Source organism: Myxine glutinosa, chromosome 2, assembly GCF_964187855.1.
Source record: "Myxine glutinosa chromosome 2, kmMyxGlut1.1, whole genome shotgun sequence".
NCBI lineage: Eukaryota > Metazoa > Chordata > Myxini > Myxiniformes > Myxinidae > Myxine > Myxine glutinosa.
The window spans coordinates 189,510,400-189,532,926 of NC_136262.1; the positions used below are offsets into that span (position 1 = coordinate 189,510,400).

Sequence of the window (22,527 nt, forward strand, 5' to 3'; positions counted from 1 at the left end):
TTGGCTATGGATTACCATTTTTTTGTTTTTGGCTATTACCTGTTTGGCTGTTATTTGGTTTTGGCCATGACCATTTGCTTAGACGCTATGGCGAAACTGTACGACTTCACAAAGAGCACTATGGTGGCTTATAATATCACGAGTAAAGCCACCACCCTGCTGCTTCAGGCACAACAAAATTACTGCACGATTATAGTACCCAATAATCAACCTCCACTTTTCACCAGCATAGGCCAATAGAGCACCAGCATTGGGAAAATTCCTGCCTCAGCAGAACCAATTACAAAGGTTGGTTCTTCGCCAGCAACACTGACAACATGAGCAACCGTGGTCTCGGAAGAGAACAGACGAATCTCACTTTTATTAAAAGTTAAAGTAAATGAGTGGCACGTTAAGTGGGTCACATTCAATTTTAGTACAATAACATTTTGGCAAAAAACAATCAATAAAAAATAGGGAACTTGGAGGAGATATAAAACCTATACTGACCGATTTGTCAATGAAATTCTGGGAAAAGCAAGTAGATGCCAATTTACCTCAACCACAAAACAGGGAGTAAAGGGGGAGTTGCTTTATTCAGAATTACAAAAGATTATTCAGAATTACAAAGTACAAAATATTAAAACACACAACCCCAAATTATAAAAACATAAAAAGATAATCATTCAAGCCAGTTTTGTACGTGGTATTTATAATGTCACAGCTATGGGAGAAAGTTAAATCAACCGTTCAAATTGAATGACCCTATCACACCTCCCAATCTTATAACAGCTGCTGCGCCAGGTCCTTAACCAATTGACACTGCAAGTAGGTATTGGTGCTGATTTTCATGAACTTGCTACTTGTATACTTGTTCTTCACAGCCTAAAAGGGAAGGAAGGAAAGCAATCATGCCAAAATACACAATTTGGTGTCTGTGACCGTGATACATTCGGTCGTTACTGATACATTCTCAACCAAAATTGACAAGAGGACTAAGGGTCACACGATGGAGGTTGGAGACTTGATGTGTCCACCTCCCTAAGCAAGTTTACCAAGCAAGTTTACCACCAAAATCAGTGTTAACATGGCTTGTCGTGACGTTTTTCCAAGGCAATTTCTAACAACAAAAGTAACTCGTACACGAACGAACACACACACACACACACACACACACACACACACACACACACACACACACACACACACACACACACACACACACACACACACACACACACACACACACACACACACACACACACACACACACCTCATCTCCGAAGGGGGTTTTCTCCTCCTTGGACAAAAAGTGTTAACATTCATAAATATCTTATCATGATTTTTCGTGGCACCCCAAAAACAAAACACAAGCACATGATTACCTTTTGAAACAGTCACTCCTGCTGTTTAACATTAAACTGGAAGGGAGCAAACCCTGCGTGTGTTAAGCTACCAAGCAGCTAGCTACCACTTGCCAAGCCAGTCGTTACTCATCTGCAGTTTTGAATGGAGTGCTTGATTGAATGCTTAAGCCACTTGGGTGAGTGTTCTGCAAGAAACTTTGTATTGGAACACCTTCCCCTCCCCCCCAACCCACCCCACCACTTGATGCCCAAGAAGAGTAGATCTACTGTAATCTATATTACCAAAGAGGATAACATGACACTTCCTGCCATTCCTGTACGGAGTGGGTGCACTGGCATATTAAAATTACAACTGGGCAAATCTGAAAAACCCAGGACCACCACAATAACTCACCACAAATTTGTAGTGGCCTTTGTTCACCTTCACAAGATTTTTGGCAATGTGTTGCATCACGGAGTGTACGTCAGCTTCAGCATAACCAGTGTAGGCCTGAAGCGTAACAGTCTGGACAAATAGTACAGACCAAAAATAATAATAATAAATTAGTTAATACATATTTACAGCAAAATCCCAAACTTTTAATTGTAGTGCATTTATATAGTTTTTCAAGTACCCATTCCAATCCATCCAGGATTCTCCGAGACAGGCAGAGCGCAGCAGCTGCCACTTGTGAGGGATAAAAGTGTACCATGTCATAATCAACGAGGGTCAATTCCATGAGGTACTTGGCCAAAGTGTGCTGCTCAGAATCAGCCTGGAAAAAACAAGATTAAAAAGTAAAAGTTTTGGACAAAGCAGAAAATACTGAGTCACTTGCCACCATAATTAATGCCCAATTGCCTTGTCAAGAACCACAGAACTCCATACATTTGTCTGTCGAGACCATTATAAGTGAAAAAACTAGTTTTCCAACAACTCAAATCAGAAAAAAACTAGAACGGGCACTCGGTAGAGCGCATACCTTCGCCGCAGCTACTGTTCTGTACTTGGCATGGGAGTGTAGGGAACAGAACAGTGAACAGTTTGGTGCTGATTTCATGCAAATCGGATAAGAATTGACCGAGTTATGACAAATAAAAATACGATTTTGACCTTTTCGTGACCTTGACCTTGACCTTTGACCCGATTGCTCCCAAAATCTAATCAAATGTGTCCCGTATAATAACCAATCATCCCACCAAATTTCATGCGAATCGGTTGAATACTTTTTGAGTTATGCGAATAACATACACACACACACACAGACATACAAATAAATACACAGCGATCAAAACATAACCTTCCGCTTTTGCGAAGGTAAAAAGCCTGTACAGGTTTCAAAATTAAATAAATACATGTTTATGTATATATAAAGGAATCAGAGATTAGGTCAATCGGGCACATTAGCATGCACTGCAGCCATGTGATGCTGAATTAACCAATAAAATGCCCGTGTGAGATATGCTTGCACTTTTGAATATTCAATTAAAAGCACATTTGAGACCGATAAGTGAGTAGTGGTCATACCAAGTGCAACTTGCAATCGAATGATTGCAAGAGATTAAAGTTGTGTGGATGAGTCAACGTGACGATGTATGAGAATAATTGTCAACTCAATTTAACATCCATGTAATTGTGTGTTCCACGATTGTGGAAATACTGATGCTGAGTAACATTATGTGCAATGCTAACAAACAAAGTTAGTCAACTTCCGTTGCCAGAGACTTTACTGTTTTACATATATAAAGAGGGGGGAAGAAGACGAAAAAAATCCATTTCTTCAACTAAAACAATCGGTTTGGCTGAAGTCACGATCTCACCTGTTACTATGACAAAGGAGATCAGCAATTTTTTGGTAACAGGCATCGGCCGATTGGAGTGAGTGAGTGTGAGTGCCGATTACAGTACTAAATAAAACCCAAAAACCTGGAATAACCTTCACCCTTTAGGGGAGAAATTTAAATAAACAAATGAATGAAAATGTTGAATTATAGACTCTTCGAGACATGCATAAACATTCTTTAAAAATACCTGGTAGTCATCACGTGACAGGTGGAAAAAAATGTTTGGCTACAACTTGGGAAACAATGCAGCAATCAGCTCAAATCAGGTATTAAATTTTATTTTTTTGGAAAATCAAAAACAACGTCTCAAAAGCACACCAAATTCAAACCAAATAACCAATTGATTTTGAAGGCCTATAGAACAGGAAAATGATCACTCGCCCAATATGTATTTTGCTTTGAATGAAATTCGCTTTTCACAGACAAGTATGAAACGCTTCATTTTATATCCGTCAATAGCTCGTTTGTTCAAAAATGACGATGCTGTGCCGTTCGATTAGAGCGCGATTTAAAAATGTATCGATTCAGTCACCAACGGCAAGGTATCAGCTTAATGTGTACACAATGTACGATGTCATTATTTACCACTAATTATAAATTGGTTATAGTCCAATTTTGCACATGCACATAATCTTGGAAGCGAAAGAGCATCAAGTGTACCAATGATAATTGGTGCAACAGGAATGATGAAGAAGAACCTCACGGACATTTTAAGAACGATCCATAGGAATATTAACACAAATGAACTGCAACTGGAGGCAATCCAGGGTTCAGTGACAATCCTGAAAAGAGCCTTTGGAACAAAACTGCAAAAGGTGACAGCTTAGTCCATGAACTGTGATCCCTTACTGAAGGAGGAGATGGATACTTTGGGTCCTGGGAGGACTCTGTTCCACGTCCTGAAACCCCCGCAAATGTAGATAACTGACACACACACACACACACACACTGCAATTCAAATGCTGCCAAATAGTTCTTTTTAATTTTTCATTTCACTTTCTGTGACAATATAGGTCAACTTGATTGGCCCTTCAAAATCTTTAAATCAGCATCTGGGTTAAAGTGGATTTCATGCAGCCGTTTGTGGAGTAACATAATTCAATACAGCCATACGTATTTTGCCCTCGAGACAAATCCAACATCCGCCACCCAAAGTTGCACCACCATTTCACAGTGGTCGATACAAGTAGCTCAGAGGGAAACACAATTAACCTTTTTAAAATAGAGGAAATTATTTTAATTGATCGATTAACTTAAACATTTTAAATCATTTGGGACAGGAACTTTGGCTAGTGCTTTTACCACAGTGAATCGAGTTATTTTATGCATCGTAAAATGTCCTGAAAATAAGTGACGTACCACCAACCCAGTTATGCACCCGACAACGAAGTTTATTATTTCTTTTTTCAAATAAGTGCAACCTGCCACATGGTCGGGTTGTCGGTGACTAAACAGACACCCCCCACTGGCTTTGCTAGTGGGAAGGGTGACTGACACCCTGCCAGGACGAAAAACAACACCTGGCAAAGGGCGGATAAATCCCCCGTAAGGAGTCAACAGCCATCCAGTACGGAGATGGTGCCTCCTTAAAAAAATGAAAACACCCATCCAGTTTGGACCGGTTCAATTCATACCTGCTTCCTTGCTTGAAAGGGATAGAGCACCGACAATCCCCATCGGTTGGCATCCATGGGGATGAGGAAATTCCTCTTGGGGAAATGCCCCCAGGTGAGTACGGTGAGAAAAGCGGCACCATTGTTATGTCGCTGGTATCCAGACTATCCAGGGAAGTGACGGCACTTCCGTAGGTCAGTGTCCGACTGTCCGTGTGCGTGTGTGTGCCCGTGTGCGTCCCCCATCACAAGCCTTAGCACAAGTATAAAAAATATATTTTTTAAAAGTAGGGGGGAGGGTGTTTGTAGGAAATTTGAAAGCATACAAGGGCATATACATGTTCGCAAAGCAATTTGAAAGCAGGAGAGATCGATTTTGTCTGCATCGACATCGTGAAACACCGATTTAGTCATATCAACCAATACACTTCCATTGTGCGTTGCTTCACTCTAACAAACACTGATCAATGTACAAGTCCACGGCAGTCTTGGCTTGACCTGCAATTTGTACAAGCTCCAAAACGATCCTGTTGATGCACGGTCCATTAAAAATAAGTTTTTCTTCAGTCATACCTTCGCTGCCATGGTCGCACGTCGGAGGAAGTGAAGGGGAAGTGGACGGCCAAGGTTGAAATCTAGTTCCCTCAGCATGACTCTTTCCATCTTGCGGATCTGGATTTTCTGGAAGGCATTGTCTGTGATGTACGCAAAGTCGTCAATTGGCGGTGCATACATTTCCTCATACTTGGAGGCAATAAACATGCCTGTGACCCCGACAAGCTGCAGTTCTTTCACCGATACTCGGTGCTTCTGCAGGGTTTGAAGCATGGTGGGGAAAAAAAGAAACAATTAAAATGAGTAAACTTTCAGGTACGATAAAAAAAAATATGGATAAAAACCAAAAAAAAAAAAAAAAACATGTATATATATATATGGCCACACCCCACTGTTAGCGGAATCCGCATATTCGCGGCTGATAAAATGCAACATGCTTCGCTATTCGCGGAAAAATATCCAGTGAATTCGTGATTTGGGGGGTTTTTTTCCTTTACGCGGCTGCGTTCCGTGAAATAGGGGGTTGTTTTTTTTTCTCTATTCGCGGCCATGTTCCACGAACTCGCGGTTTTTCAAGGGCGCAATAACAATTTCATAAACGGTTAGCTTGACACATTTATAAAACCCATCTTTTAGCAGCCAAGCAAAAAGCAGCTGGACATACACAAAAAACATCTACGAGCCACGAGCATTACCTGCTGTGTGATATGCGTTTCCATGGCTTTTGCGGCCACGAATTTTAGCTGGACTACAATCGAGAGCTTCGCGGGACATCCCACCAGATGTGTAAACAAGTCAACTCCGTGAATTATGGAATGCAAACGCTTCATTAAATCGATTACAGTTTGCAATTTACAGTAAAGTATCATCAGAGATGTTAGACAATGAAAACGCTTCGGGAGATGTTCCATCGGTGACTAAAACATGTCAATCCCGCAAATTATAGATATGTAAATGTTTCATTAAAACTATTATTGAAATTAAGAGATAGGCTCAATACCCACAATGCTCGCAATCCTTCATAAACAGACCGTGTGGTGGTGAACAGCTGTTTTAAAGACCTGGAGGGAGGAGTGGGATTGAAGAGAGTGAGGGAGTTTGTTCCAGAGGCGGGAGTAAAGAGGAATGAAGGAGTGAAGGTGAGCAGAGAGTCTTGATTTTGGCAATTTCACCAGAAGAGGGTTACTGGCAGATCTTGTGCGACCTGTAGGAATATTTGGGGGACAGAGCACAGATAGAGCTGGGGGAGCCAGGCTGGATAGGAGTCGGTAGAAGACAGAAAGACCACCTACCTGCCTGCGATGAGCGAGTGAGTGAAAGGTCCTCGGAGTTAGCTTCATCACGGGAGATTCCAATTATTCTGAACGCTTTGGTTTCAACAGCGTGAAGACGAGCTAGGTGTGAGGCAGGAGCACCAGCCCAGAGGGGAGAACAGTATTCCATTGAGCTGTGGATGAAAGCCTTGTATGTGGTGAGGAGCTCAGGTGTGCCAAGGAAGGACCTCGCACGACGGAGGATGCCCAGTCGGCGACTGGCTTTGGTGGCCAGGTTGGAAATGTAGTTTTCCCAGGAAAGATCATGGCAGATAGTGAGACCCAAAAGATTGAGTGACAGAACTTCTTGGAGAGGATTGTTAATAAGAAAAGATTGTAGATAAGAAAAGGAAGATGGGCAGCAGGAGGAAGGCTGACAGCAGTGATGGATTCCTCAACTCCAGGAAGTCCACGAGTCACATCTGTTTTTATTTCTTTCTTTTCGCTACGTTGATTAACACGTGATACAATTAGTTATGTTTCAGTATAAAAATGTAAAGATTTTTTTTTTTTTTTTTAAATAATAAAATTCAAAAATGAACTCCACTTCGACATCACCAGATATACCTCCGCCCACATTACATTTGTACCAACTTTGATTTAAATCCCTTCTGCTGTTCTCAAGGATCAGTTACCTGACATGACCTCTGATACAAAAATATAATCAGTTCATCTTTTCATCACAATACAGTAGATACTTGTACTAAGTTTGGTCAAAATCCCATCACTGGTTCACAAGTTAGTGCAGTATCAGAATTTTTACCAAACAAGACCTCTGACCTCTTAACCCAAAAGTGTAATCAGTTCATCTTTGGATCACTGGACCAAATTTGACTTTGATCCCTTCAGCCGTTCTGAAGTTATCGCGGTAATGAAAACCCATCATAGACAACCCAAAAACAATGCCTCCGGCGACCCACCCCAATCCCTCTTTCCAAATGTCTAGTTTTCCCCACCATGGTTTCTGCTGAATCAATCTTGTCCACCCAATGCATACTCTCCTGCCCCTCCTTCCTCCTCACCCATGTCGGCCTCCACCTTTGCTGTTGGAATCAAGTCTCTGTCTCTCTCTCTCCTCTCCTCTTCTCTCCTCTCCTCTCCTCTCCTCTCCTCTCCTCTCCTCTCCTCTCCTCTCCTCTCCTCTCTCTCTCTCCATCCATCCATCTTTCCATTCAGTATATCAATTGTAACTTCTGTGAGCCTCCAGGATGCATACAATAAATAAATGAAATAAAAACCCAGAACGTGCAAAGATTGCGAACTGGCGTTGTTGGATGTCGGCATCTGCAAGCTGCAGATGTTAATCAGCCGAAAGGTTGATGGCCTAAGCTTCAGCTTGACCTTGCTTCTCACGGCTGTTGGTGTAGGCCGTAGGGGATTTCATGAAGTCCCTATCCTGACGGGGGCAGCAGTGTCTTCAGGCTGAAGACACTGTGGCCTATTTCCCTGGCGGCTGGTTGTCTGACTTTGAGAAACTGTTGACACAATATCCCATGTTTGGCCTTGGTGAAACATTCTTTCCGAATGAGGCTTATCCTGCCTTGTCAATTTTGCATAATTTCTTTTTGGGGCAGCAGTCTGTGTATTTGGGAATGGATGAACACAGGATGTTGTTTTGAGTTCTTTGGTCCTGGAGGAAAGTATATTAAGCCGACTATGGGTTGTGGCTTGCTGAGATGTTGGGGCCAGCTGTGGAGGACCGTGATGTCACTGTGATGTTACTTATGGTGTTACTAGCTTATATGCCATGCCAACGTCTCACATGCATGTATTCTTATCTATAATAAACCTCTTGTACACTGTCGGAGTTCGACAAGGTGCTTATCCCGGGGAAAGGGATTGAAACCCGCGACAAGAAGATGGCGACGAGGATGGGATCCGCCCGGAGAGGGGAGAGGCGACGCCGTTGCTCAGTGGCGGCAAGGTTTCCGGGCGCCCAATAAAGAGGTGAGAACTTTCTCGGTAAAACGGTGACTTGCCGCCATTGAGTGAAGGATTCTGTCTTTGCTTGATCTCCGGTGCGGATCCGAATAAAAGGTGAAGGGAGCGGACAGGGTGCATATATTTGTTAAAGATAAGGGGAAAAGATTCAAGTGGCTAGGGGCCCCAGCACTTGTGAGAGTATCCAGGAGGCTTGGTTAACAGCCTGGACACTCAAACGTGCTGCAAGTGTTTCAAAGAGGCAGGCTTGAAAGACAGTGTGTACACTCGCATACGCACCCGGGACACCCTGCTGAGAGGCCAGAGAGAGTACTCTGCCTTGAGGACCTGAACGACGGCAACACACTACGGGTAATGCCGTGCACCCATCAGTGGGGGTGGGGAGGGGGTGATTGGGGCAGATAAGAGGTGCCCCCTTTAACCTGACGGGTTGCGCAGTAAGGAAAATAATACCAGCATGATGGGTAATGGACAAGGAACATCTGGTGGCCCGAATCTCCCCAAGGATGGGCCAGCCACAGAATATATGTTTAAAAAGCATGGGGGAAAAGCTGTAAGGTATATAGAATTATGGAATGCATGGACGTGGAGCAGCAAAAATAACAGATTGTTGTTCCCGATTGAGGGAACGTTTAAGCACAAGTGCATTGTCAGGAGAGCTGTCTTTATGATGACTGTCTCAGGCATTATAATGATTGAGACAGTCATCGTAGTTTGTGCAATTGATGGGACCTGTACATGCTGCTCAGTGCTGTGCATCCAGTGTGCATGAGGTTTTGTTCATATACTGGACAGGGAATGTCGTTTGCTGAACAGTGCTGTACTTGTATGTACTTTGTGAATGTCTCAATCATTGTAATGATTGAGACAGTCATCATAGTTTGTGCAATTAATGGGACCTGTGCATGCTGCTCGGTGCTGTGCATCCAGTGTGCATGATATTTTGTTCGTATACTGGACAGAGAGTGTCGTTTATTGAGCAATGCTGTACTTGTATGTACTTTGTGAATTAGGCTCACAAGATAATGACTTGACCTCTGAATCACACTTCTGGCTGCCAACTTAATATCCCGTGGGATTTTCAAGTGCAAGTAGTTTGATGCCACATGCATTTCTTGTCCTTCATGGATAAGACAAGCCTAGTGTACATACAACAACAACAACATGCATTTTAAAGGCCATTTTCCCAACAAGAGCGGGGGTTAGCCTTGTGGTCCCCATGACAATCTTCTCCATTTCGCCCTATTTTCTGCATCTCTCCTTGTTAACCCCCCTGCCCGCATTTCTTCTTCCACCATCTTTAGCCAAGTCTTTCTCGGTCTTCCCCGTCCTCCACCTCCTTCTACATTAATTTCCATCACTCTTCTCAACCAGTCACTTTCATCCTTCCTCAACACATGTCCAAACCATCTCAACCTGTTCCTCTTCACAGCATCAATCACAGGCTCTATTCCCATCATCTTTCGCAATTCATCATTTGTCTTCCTCTCTCTCTCAACGATACTCTGCACATCCGTCGAACCATTCGCATTTCCACCCTTTCCAACCTTCGTTGCTGCTCGACGTTCATTACCCATGTCTCGCTCCCATAAATCATAACACTTCTCACACATGCAGCATACACCTTTCCCTTCAGCTTCAACGACACTCCCATCATCAGCACGCCACTCAGTTCCCGAAACTTCTTCCATGCACATCTCACTCTAGCAACCGTTGCCGAGTCTGATCCACCTTCTCCATTCAGCATGTCTCCGAGGTAGCAAAATGTTTTCACACCTTCCAGCTTCACGCCGTCTCCAAGATCCAACTCAACATTTCCTCCATCTGCAGCTCCCTCTGTGCACACCTTACATTTGAATGTAGCTGCCACACTGGTTAATGACCCTCTCAGACCACTACATTTTTGATGAACCCACTCAGTGCACATTGTACATTGAATGGAGTTCACTCCGACACCCTTCCTACACACAGCACAGGGCCACTTCCCAGTTCTTTCCACCTCACCACATTCTTTACCACTTGCCATCACCTTCGTCTTTCCGATATTCACCTTCAGACCTTTTGTCTCCATACATTCCTTCAACTTGTTCATCTTTTCCTTCAGTCCATCCATACTTTCCGCAATCAACACCAGATCATCTGCATACAACAACTCCCACGGTAAACCCTCCTTTACGTTCTGAGCCAGCACCTCCATCACAGCTACAAATAGTCGTGGACTTAGTACCGACCCCTGATGCACTCCCACCTTCACCTCAAACTCACCACTGTTTCCGCCCTTCGTCCTTACAGCTGTGCGCGCTCTTTTGTACATTGCCATCACTACTCTGATCAACCATTCCTCCACTCCTAACTTCCTCAATGCCCATGTCAATACTTTGCGTGGAACCCTATCGAATGCTTTCTCCAGATCAACAAACCCAAGAAACAACTTCTTCCTCTTCTCCATGTACTTCTCCTGCAACTGCCTCACAATGAAAAGCACGTCTGTCTTTCCTCTTCCTGGCATAAATCCAAACTGCATTTCGTCGATCTTCACTTTCTTCCTTATCCTCCTCTCCAACACCCTTTCCAATACCTTCATTCCATGCTCCAATAACTTTATTGCTCGGTACGAGCCACACTCCAGAGGGTCACCTTTCCCCTTGTATAGAGGGACGAGGGTACTCGGTTCCCAATCCACTGGAATGCGGCCTTCTTTCACCACCAGATTACAGATCTCTGTCATTCTCTTCACACCCCAACTTCCTGCTGCCTTCAACATATCTCCCACAACTCCCGTCGGCCCTCCCGCTTTTCTACCCTTCATTGCTTTTATCGCTTCCTCAACTTCCTTCTCAGTTATCTTCTCTGCCGGTCCTAAAACTGGGTTACTCTCTATGTTGCCATCCCATTCATTCTCTGTATTCAACAGCATTTCCATATATCTTTTCCATCTTCCTTTAATTCCATCTGGGTCGACAACGATTTGTCCCACTTCATCCTTCAAGCAACTCACCCCCATCACATCACACCTCTCTTTCGCCATCTGCTTTGCAATCCGGAATACTGCTCTCTGGCCCTCTTCCAAATCCAAGCGTTCTCCGAACATTTTCCTACATGCCTCCTGCGCCTTTGCTACCTCTTTCTTTGCAGCCTTCCTGGCTGCCTTATAACTTTCATGCTCTGCTGTTTCTGCTCCCGTACCCTTCGCCTTCTGCCACTCCTTGAACTTCTTCCTCTTCTCGTCAATACTCTTTCCAACTTCATCATCCCACCACCATGTTTCCGAGTGCCTCGGTGGTCCTTTTGTCCATCCACATACCTCACCAACGGCTCCCAACAGACTATCTTTCATTGACATCCAACCACTTTAAAGCTCAACCACATCATTCTCTACCATACTCAGCCTCTCTTTCAATTGGGCTTGAGGGCAGAGCTCTTTCCCTTTCAGTCCCCTGTACTGTCTTTCCCTCGCGGTCCCCCTGTGCTGTGTTCCTGGATGTCTTTTTGTTGAATGTGTTTTAATGAATGTTTCCCCCTGTACTGTCTTTCCCTCGCGGTCCCCCTGTGCTGTGTTCCTGGATGTCTTTTTGTTGAATGTGTTTTAATGAATGTTTCCCCCTGTACTGTCTTTCCCTCACGGCCCCCCTGTACTGTCTTTCCCTCACGGTCCCCCTGTACTGTCTTTCCCTCGCGATCCCCCTGTGCTGTGTTCCTGGATGTATTTTTGTTGAATGTGTTTTAATGAATGTTTCCCCCTGTACTGTCGTTCCCTCGTGGTCCCCCTGTACCGTCTTTCCCTCGCGGTCCCCCTGTGCTGTGTTCCTGGATGTTTTTTTGTTGAATGTGTTTTAATGAATGTTTCCCCCTGTACTGTCTTTCCCTCGCGGCCCCCCTGTACTGTCTTTCCCTCGCGGCCCCCCTGTACTGTCTTTCCCTCACGATCCCCTGTACTGTCTTTCCCTCGTGGTCCCCCCCTGTACTGTCTTTCCCTCGCGGTCCCCCTGTACTGTGTTCCTGGATGTCTTTTTGTTGAATGCGTTTTAATGAATGTTTCCCCCTGTGCTGTCTTTCCCTCGCGATCCCCCTGTACTGTCTTTCCCTCGCGATCCCCCTGTACTGTCTTTCCCTCGCGGTCCCCCTGTGCTGTGTTCCTGGATGTCTTTTTGTTGAATGCGTTTTCATGAATGTTTCCCCCTGTACTGTCTTTCCCTCGCGGTCCCCCTGTGCTGTGTTCCTGGATGTCTTTTTGTTGAATGCGTTTTCATGAATGTTTCCCCCTGTGCTGTCTTTCCCTCACGGCCCCCCTGTACTGTCTTTCCCTCGTGGTCCCCCTGTACTGTCTTTCCCTCGCGGTCCCCCTGTACTGTCTTTCCCTCGTGGTCCCCCTGTACTGTCTTTCCCTCACAGTCCCCTTGTACTGTCTTTCCCTCGTGGTCCCCCTGTACTGTGTTCCTGGATGTCTGTTTGTTGAATGTGTTTTAATGAATGTTTCCCCCTGTGCTGTCTTTCCCTCACGGTCCCCCTGTACTGTCTTTTCCTCGTGGTCCCCCTGTACTGTGTTCCTGGATGTCTTTTTGTTGAATGTGTTTTAATGAATGTTTCCCCCTGTACTGTCTTTCCCTCGTGGTCCCTCTGTGCTGTCTTTCCCTCGTGGTTGTCAGCTCTTTCACGAGCCTCGATTCAGTAGTAGAAAAAAAAAGAAAAAAAAATTGAAAATTTACGTGAAATATTGAGCCGAAAGGAGAAGAAAGCGATCACTAAATCTAAGGTACACTGGAAATAATTCGGCTGGTGGGCTGAGGAATGTCTCTGTCGAGAGGATCGATCTGTAATGGCCAGCTTGAGGGGAAGCCTTCAAAATGCACAGGATACCATAGGGGAAGTGCAAAACATGCTGCCGGCAGTACGACAGGTAGTCGCGGCAGGGCCTCCCCAATGGGGAGGAAGACCCATGGAGACCACAGAACCACAAGGGAGACCCGGCCACCCTACCACAGAACCACAGGGAGGGAATCCCTACAGAGACCTGATCGCTGAACTGGCCCAAATAATGGAACCAGAGCAAGGGCCCAAATCGGTAACCTCGGCAGCCGCGACCTCAGCTCCGATGGCCGAGGTTCGGGCCCCTCATCCTCTTGCCTGCCCCCCCCCCTTTCCCTACCCTTTCACCGTTGTCCCCCACCAACCCGTTCGGTACATACCTGCCAACCTTTTTTGAAAGAAAAGCGGTAGCGTCGCACGCTTCCCTAGAGGGGTCCGGGGGCATGCTCCCCCGGAAATTTTTCAAAAAAATGAAGCAAAATGGTGCAATCTCCTGCATTTTGAGACCACAGTTAGCTGAAATATATTGTTATGGACACGGCTAGAATGTTGTTTGCCGAGCGGATGGCCGCCGCGCCCGAACAGTTACCCCGACTAACCCGATTTCTGAACGTTGGCCAAAATCGCACCACAGATATTCAATGGGGAAAAGACTAAAGCGAAGGATGTGAAGAAGAAGAAGACAGAAGTAGGGAATACGGATATAATTTATTTGCTATTTACAACCAAAGGTAACCAAGGAGAAGGAAGGATAATAAAATTTTTTACAGAAGAATCAAAGAGACACAGTGAAAATCGCTAGCTTATCTAAACAGGCTTAATTAATACCCAGGGACAAGACACACAGAACAAACTCATGTACACGAATGCGGAAATTGCAGGCAGGAATGACAGGAGGTGGGTGGCTGGAGGGGGAGGAAGGCACGGAGCTGGCTGAAGCTTGATCCCGCACGGGACGTCGGGCTGGACCTCGACGGCCGCCGATGCCACCGATCCTGTCGTGTGCGCGGGGTAACGGGTCGGAGCTGCTTGGTGGAGCCAACGCTGCTGGTGGGGGGTCTGGCGTGACGGGTTCTCTCTCCCTCTCTCACAAACTCCAGGACTCTTTCTCTCTTTGCTTCGCTTCGCCCCTTCTCTCCTCTCTCTTTCTTAGTCCAACCCAGTCCAACAACTTCCTCTCTTGCTTAGTCCAACTCAGTCCTCTCTTGCTTAGTCCAACAACAACTTCTAGGCTTTCGCGCGCGCTCTTTATAGCGCCTCAGGCGATCAAGCCGCTGGTGTCCAGGACACGCCCATCGGTGAGCTCGCCTCGGCCCTGATTGGTCGGCACGGCCCTCTGGCTCCGCCCTTGATGACGATGGGCGGGCACGCCCAGGAGTCGGCAGCTCCTCCCCCTTCTTCTCCAAGCCGACCTCGTGGCGAATGGAGTCGCGGAGGGAACAGTTGGCAATTGTTGGAAGGGGAATGTGAATGAAAGGGGATCTACTCTTATTTCACTTGGTGCAATAATAATAAATAAAATAACCACCTTTAGAGGCCATTTTTCCTTTTTCGGGCACCGTGGTTGTTGTTGTTTTTTGGTCCCCTTTTTGAAGCAATGTTTTACGGCCGGATGCCCTTCCTGACGCCAACCCTTTTTGCCGCCTTTAACGACAAACAGGGAATTACCAGTGAACTGGTACTCAATTAGCCGACCTCGGAAGGATGACAGGCTGAGTCAACCCCCCTGGCGTTAATTCAGCGATCGACCGGGATTCAAACCCAGGATCCTAGGATCCTAAGCCGGCACCCTAGCCGCTAGCCCAACACCAGGTGCAATTGCACTTGGTGCAATGGAGTATTTAAATTAATGGAAGACAAATCCTTAGCCTAATACACATAATAAGGATATAACTACTGAACAGGGATATATGGTGTCCTTCGTGTATGCTTTATGGAATTAACTACGGGAACGCCCTTTGACCTTTATACAACAGACTGGAGGCAGGAGGGTCCAGAATAAAGCAATAATAAATAAAAAAACACAATAAAAAAAAAACACAATCCTCATATCCACAACAATATCAACATATTTTTAGAGTGAAAAAGAGAAAACTTAACATGGTTGATCTACTCACCAATCTTTATTTTTCTAAGACATCATGATCATCAGTCACATTTCTATAAACTACTCTCTGTCCAAGCTCTACATGTATGTGCCCATACATGTACACAAAAGTTTACATAAACTCACTGATACATCTTTATGAATGAAATGACTGGCCACTCTGATTTCATAACATATTTACAGTTTCACACATATTTACAGTTTTCAGGTTTGAACAGTTAAGATGCACATTTAGCTATTCAGAGCCTGGTAAAAAAACAAAAAAAAAACACCTTGAGGCCATTTTTCCCCGCAAAGCGGGGGTTGGCCTTTTTCTGGCACCGTGGTTGTTGTTTTTGTTGGTCCCCTTTTTGAAGCAATGTTTTACGGCCGGATGCCCTTCCTGCCGCCAACCCTGTTTGTCGCCTTTTATGAGCCTTTTTCAAAATCTTTGACAAAAAAAAAACAAACAAAAAAAAACAAACAAAAACAAAAATCACCTTCAGAGGCCATTTTTCCCCTGCGAGGCAGGGGTTGGCCTTTTTCGGGCACCGTGGTTGTTGTTGTTTTTGTTGGTCCCCTTTTTGAAGCAATGTTTTACGGCCGGATGCCCTTCCTGCCGCCAACCCTGTTTGTCGCCTTTTTCAGAGCCTGGTAGGTGGCAGATTTGGCCTTCTTAAGAAGGTCGGCATCTGGCTTCCACGAGAAGCAGCTGACTCTATCCGGTTTGAAGATGTTAATCTTCCCTGCCAGCAAACCACACAGAGTGTTTCTGACGCCATGGCTGGACCAGCTGGACCAGCTGGACCAGCTGGCTGGTCCACGGGACCAGCTTGGAGAAATGGTCATTTAGGGCCAGAGGCAAATTGTGCTCCATCAACAGTCCTTGAAATAAAACCTCGGCGTTGATTGACGTCGGCATCTGTCGCACGGGCTGGAAGGCTATTTTTGATGTGGTTGCCACCGCGCGGGAGTTGCTCATGTGTTTCCCCGTGCTGATGTGGCGACTCAAGTCGTTGTATCCCCCATGACTGATGGAGAAGTCTGATCGACACATATCACAGAAGGCATGTCCGTCTCCCTTACGCGAAGCCTTGATACACTTGAACTCTGTTGTCCAACTTGGCTTAAACTTGTTGACCCAGCGTGGGGGTGGTTTTTTCTTTTCTGGTGTTTGCATTGTTGTCGTGCACTGAAGCGATGAGTACTCTGTTAACTGCAGTCTTTGATCATGAATGGAAAATGGCGCGTTGTCTTGAAATGAATGCCCGCTGTTTCCTGTCGTCCCATTGGTCATGCTTAGTTTGGAAGCAATAACCAATCGCTGATGAGATAAGAAATCAAGGTCAGGCACGAGTTTTGTAGAATGTAGAAGCAGCCGCGTGTAATACGATCTTGACAGTGAGAAATCAACGCAAAACTGAAAAAACACAACTATTAATTTTTTTCCAATAACAATTTCCAAATGCAGTATGTCTGACTAATAAAATGGGTATGCGTTGGGAGCGAAAGAAAATCGGTAGGCTACCGCGCTAATCGGTAGGGTTGGTAGGTGCGTTGGTGGATCATTTGCTACGTACCCCTCAATAGCGGGGGTCCAGATGGGAATGGCAAATGCAAAACCCATGGAGGGACCCTCTCCCCTACCAACTATGCCAACGCACGAAATAGGGCTGAGACCCCCAAACACGGAGGGGATCCAGGCTGCACATACTGTACATGCACCATGGAAGGAAACCGAGTTGACAGCTATGGAATGAACCATGAAGCCCCTGTTAACAGAACCACACCGAGCGAGGGAGAAGTTAGTGGAATGGTTTGAGAATCACGGCCTGAACCACCGTGACGTAGGGATGTGCAACCATGTGCTTCCAAGCGGAGTTTGGCGACAGGCAAAGTTAACTGCCAACTGGCCGGAGGACCGAGCGGGAGGTGTGGAATGCAGGGGTGTGGGAGGCCCAGGTCAATACCCTTTTCAATGCGATACGGGACAAGCTTCTGCCGCCTAACCAAGATTGGGATAAGGTTTATAAAAATTCCCAGCAAAAGGATGAAAGGGCCAGTGATTTTATGGACCGATTAACACGGGTTCCAGTCACTCATGGGGGGTTCGCAGATGTAGCGACTATTCCCAAATTCTGCTCACAAGTTTGTTCATGGAAGGACTTTTACCCCCTGTCCGAAAACATTTGAAATATGTGATGCTTGATTGGTGGGCAAAGAGAGCGCATGACGTGTGCTCGGCCGCCGACTAATGTCAAGCGAGGGCAGAACGCAAGGAAGAGATGTTACAGATGTTTATACAAGAGCGAATGGCAGGGGGGTGGGGGAAGGGCGAGAAAAGGTCAGGCCCCCAAGTATTGGCAAAAACAGCAGGAGGATTCAGATAGTAATGGTGCAGAGACCCCAGGGTTTCCGCCGGAAGGTTTCGGCCTCGGATGGCCAGGTGGGACCAGCGTAGGCCGGCCCTGCGTAATAAGGCCATGAGAGAGTACCCCGAGGTGACCCCGCAGTGGACGGGGCAGGTACCAGGGCAGGTGGTGCCCTCCGCGCCACCTGTGCCATTTGGAACATGTTTCCAGTGCAGACAGGTGGGACATTGGAAAAGGGATTGCCCTAGAAGGAAGCAGGGTGGCCAGAGGCAGAGGAGGGAAGGCATGGAGGGAAGGCATGCAGGGAAAGGGCCTGTCGTACCCCCTGGTCCACAACTATGTGACTGGAGAAGGGCGGCCATTCCACCATATTCCCCCTCCTGACAGAGGCCCCTTCAGATGAGCCAACCTATAATCTGAAGATAAATGGTAGGCCCATGCAATTTTTAGTCGATACCAGGGCTACGCGTTCGACTATACAGGCAGATGCCTTACCTGGTGCGCTGGTATCAGTTAAGCAAATAAAGATAATTGGAGTTTCCGGACATACCGAAAGTATTCCGTTGTTGGAAAAACTAACAATACAATGTGGACCGCTGGAGAAGTGACACGCCTTCCTTTTGGCTGCTAACTGTTAGGACGAGATTTGCTGTTTAAACTGGGCTGTGTATTGCGCCGCTCCCCAGATGGGGTGTATTTAGAAATGCCCTATGAGAATAGGTCAGAGGTACTATGCATGTTGATGCGGCCCGCCCCAGAGGTATGGTGGTGGAGAATAGTTTCCCCTGACGTCAGAGAAATAAACGAACACGCAGTTCAGCAGGTAATGGAGATCGACAAAATATGGGAATGGATGGGGAAACAACAAATTAACCCCACGGAAATTTTTGATCCATTGCATTGTACAGCATACTACGACTCGGAGGGAATGGACGAGGACTATGCAGGCAAGGTGGAGGGAGAGTTGGGGTGTTATCCCAACTTGACATTGGGAAAAGTATGGATAGGACTGGAGGGTATCGGGGTCGAGGTGGAGTTGACGGCATCCCAAAGGGAATTAACGCAACTTCGAAATTGTTCGGTCCCACATGTTTCAGTAACAAATCCGATGGGGTGTCAGCTGGAAGATATAGGGCCGATGATTGGTAGATTAAAGCAGCACTGCACGGGTGAAACCATATTGGCCAATGGGGGAACTATCACACGAATGAGCCATTTGAGTTCCATGCATCAGTGGGACGACGCACCCAGGATTGTGCCCCACATCCCTTAAAAATAACCTCAGTAATCCTATGCATATTAAGATAAGAAGCAAGTGCTTCTTTTTATTTGACTCAAACAGTGAGTAGTGCAATAAACTAGACTGTCAAATGCCCAAGATGTACAATAATAAACAGCAGCTGTTATAGCACCCAAACTGGTTGTCATAGAGTTCAGTTTGTAAATAAGAAAAGGAAGCTGGGCAGTAGGAGGAAGGCTGACAGCAGTGATGGATTCCACAACTACAGGAAATCCACGATAGTCACATAATATGTTTGTTTGGGGTTTTTTTTTCGCTACATTGATTAATTAACACGTGATACAATAAGGTATGTTTCGGCATAAAAATGAAGGGAAAAAAAAAAAACTAAAAAAAAAAAAAAACCACAAAAAAAAAAAAACACTTCGACATCACCAGATATACCTCCGCCCACATTACATTTGTACCAACTTTGATTGAAATCCCTTCTGCTGTTCTCAAGGATCAGTTACCTGACATGACCTCTGATACAAAAATATAATCAGTTAATCTTTTCATCACAATACAGTCGATACTTGTACTACGTTTGGTCAAAATCCCATCACTGGTTCACAAGTTAGTGCAGTATCAGAATTTTTACCAAACAAAACCTCTGACCTCTTAAACTAAAAGTCTAATCAGTTCATCTTTAGATCACTATGCATGCCTGGACCAAGTTCGACTTTGATCCCTTCAGCCGTTCTGAAGTTATCGCGGTAATGAAAACCTATCATAGACAACCCAAAAACAATGCCTCCAGCGACCCACCCCAATCCCTCTTTCCAAATGTCTAGTTTTCCCCACCAGAGTTTCTGCTGAATCAATATTGTCCACCCTATACATCCTCTCCTGCCCCTCATTCGTTCTCACCCATCATTTGCCATTGTCTGTTTGCCTATCACCCATTTGTCTCACCCATCATTTCCCCCACCTTAACCTTCAACTTTGCTGTTGAAGCTAGAATTTTTAAAGTGATTCTTCACCATTAGGAGACAAGGCCAAAATTGGGATATATATCACGATATCTCAAAATGTTATATGGACAGATTCGGACAAAACTTGGTGGATACGTTGTGTGTGTGTGTGACAAGGACTAATGGATTCGATTTTGGTGAAGATCTGAATATGGATTCGGATATGAGATTTTTAAAATTTTAAGTGATTTTTCACCATTGAGTGATAGGGCTAAAACCAACATATAGTAGGACATCTCAAAAACTTATGGACGGATTTGGTCGTGTGGAAGTATACAAATATATTTGTATATTATTTGTTCTCATATCATTCTTTTCCAGAATGTGTTTTTCTGTGTAACTCTGTAGAAATGAAACCTGGAGGAGAAGGAGCTAAGTGCATTCCTGTTCGGGCAGGTCAAGAGGGAATGACCTATAGAGAACAGATAAGAATTGCTTCACCATTTTAAAATGATAACAGCTGTTTAAAAGCTCTTAGGACTCTTCAAGAGAGAAACCAGAGATTTACAAATGTCTTACTGTCTGGGCCGAAAACCCCTGTGCGGAATTCTGAATTCCATGCTCATATAAGGAAACGAGCCTTTATTATATAAGAAAGGGACTTCGAGGAAAACGCTGCGCTGGCCAAGGAACGGAGGAGATCTGCGCACAGAAGAAGATTGTGGGTGCCACGACCGGCAGAACGACGCTTCGTTAAGTTTAGTCAGTTCATTAGTCAGTCAATATCTTGAATTAGTACGTCCATGTAACAACCCTTTACAGTTTTAATAAACATTGTGTGAGAAACAAAGGTGGAGTTTTCTTTGTCGTAGGATTAGGAATTCTTCAATAGTTGGTAGCCCGTATCAAGATCAACTGTGAAGTTCGACAAGAAGACCATTCCAGGTCCAAGGTAAGCGTGCCTCTTGTTGATCTTAACAGAACGATATAAGAACCTGCTTAGTTGTTGTTTAAAGTTCCCTAAGCCTTTACAGAACGATATAAAAAGGACTTGCTAAATTTTTCTTACATACATTTTATATGGACAGAATGGCGTTTTTTTAAAACGAATATGCAAGGGTTTGCGATTTCCAGCGATAAAGAACGACTTTTTCCGATGAATAACGATTTTTTCGCAATTTTAACGACTTTTTGTAAATATATACGAATTTGATCATGAAGTGCGTGGCTTTTTGTACAAATATAGATGGGTTTCAGTGCGAAGTTTTACCATTTCGCAGCGTTTTGCGTTTGTAAAACGAAAGAGTTTGGGAAAGCCGTCTGGAGTGATTTGATAAAAGGAAGGATGAGAGGTTGAGTCGCCCTGCTGGGTGTTAATTCAACGGCAGGCACGGAAACGCGTGCGCGAGCACTGTGTATTTAAATGACTTCATGACGCAAAGTGCGTTCGCATGCTTAGTTACCGCTTCGTGAGTCAAACCGTGGGTATATGCTAAGAACTCGTGTACGTACATGGTATGTGCAGGCCGCACAAATCAGTGCAGGTCACACACGTGAATCATCGCTCCGCGGTTCATTTGACGCGGACGGGACATTTCGTGCACGCACCCACACGTACGTAGGCGCACTCGAATCTTGCACGATCGACATGTCCATTCAACGTGCATGACATGCACGACACCTAAATACACATAGATATTCTTTTTTTAGTTTCCCAGCTTTGAGATGGCACAGTTAGTAAATGCGGATACACAAGAAATTTTTTTTGGGAGGTTCGAATCCCGTAGAAACATCCAATTATTTTGTTTGACATTTTTTGATTGATTTTTCCCATATGACATTTGGCAAGGCAAATTATTGGATGGGAAAATTAGATCTGGTTATAGAATAAATTTATTGACCCCTTGAAGTTAATTCTTCGAATCATTGTTTCACTGGCATTTTGAGTTCACATTGGAAATAGTTTGGTAGAGCTTTGGTTAAAACCTTTGGTTGCGGTATTTTGGAATGAATTGATAAACCATAGGAGATTGATAAGAATAGAAACAAATATGGACCCAAAATAGAAAGATTTTATGATGATATGAATAATACCGAGATTAAATGATTCAATCAAGTAATGTTGCAATGAGTACAGTATAGTTAAGATGATGGCATAATGAAAATGTTATGAAATGCGTCAGTTTTATCAGATCAGTGAACTCATATCACCATAAGTTACACTGTTAAAAAATAAAAAATAAAAAATAAAAAAGTGGGGAGGACGCTGATAACAATACATTATGCATAGTTTGCTTGTTTGCAAGATTTGTTGGGAATTAGATATTCCTGTTTGTGATTTTAATTATATACACTCATTAATTAATGCATTTATTTCCTTGCAGTAGTGTTAAAATAACTGCATGAGTTTAATTTTCAAACGATACTGATTTGAAAGCAATTTTAAATGTTATTCTTAGTTTAGTAGTGAAAATATAC

The 22,527-nt window shown here is 44.7% G+C and overlaps 1 protein-coding gene across 2 annotated transcripts in view; it reads right to left on the reverse strand.

The window, feature by feature from the left end:
• Positions 1-341: 341 nt before the first annotated feature.
• The window catches only part of LOC137420981 (G2/mitotic-specific cyclin-B2-like), a 68,031-nt gene continuing 45,845 nt past the window's right edge, over positions 342-22,527 (reverse strand). The window contains exons 6-10 of one of the 2 annotated variants that reach the window (XM_078772097.1): positions 5,357-5,593; positions 4,020-4,094; positions 1,961-2,101; positions 1,741-1,851; positions 342-864 (exon numbers count right to left, since the gene is read on the reverse strand). In XM_078772097.1, the coding sequence (XP_078628223.1) occupies positions 763-864; positions 1,741-1,851; positions 1,961-2,101; positions 4,020-4,094; positions 5,357-5,593 (666 nt within the window). In that variant the 3' untranslated portion in view covers positions 342-762. The remainder of the gene's footprint in view (positions 865-1,740; positions 1,852-1,960; positions 2,102-4,019; positions 4,095-5,356; positions 5,594-22,527) is intronic. The other variant, XM_078772098.1, reaches the window with a different exon arrangement.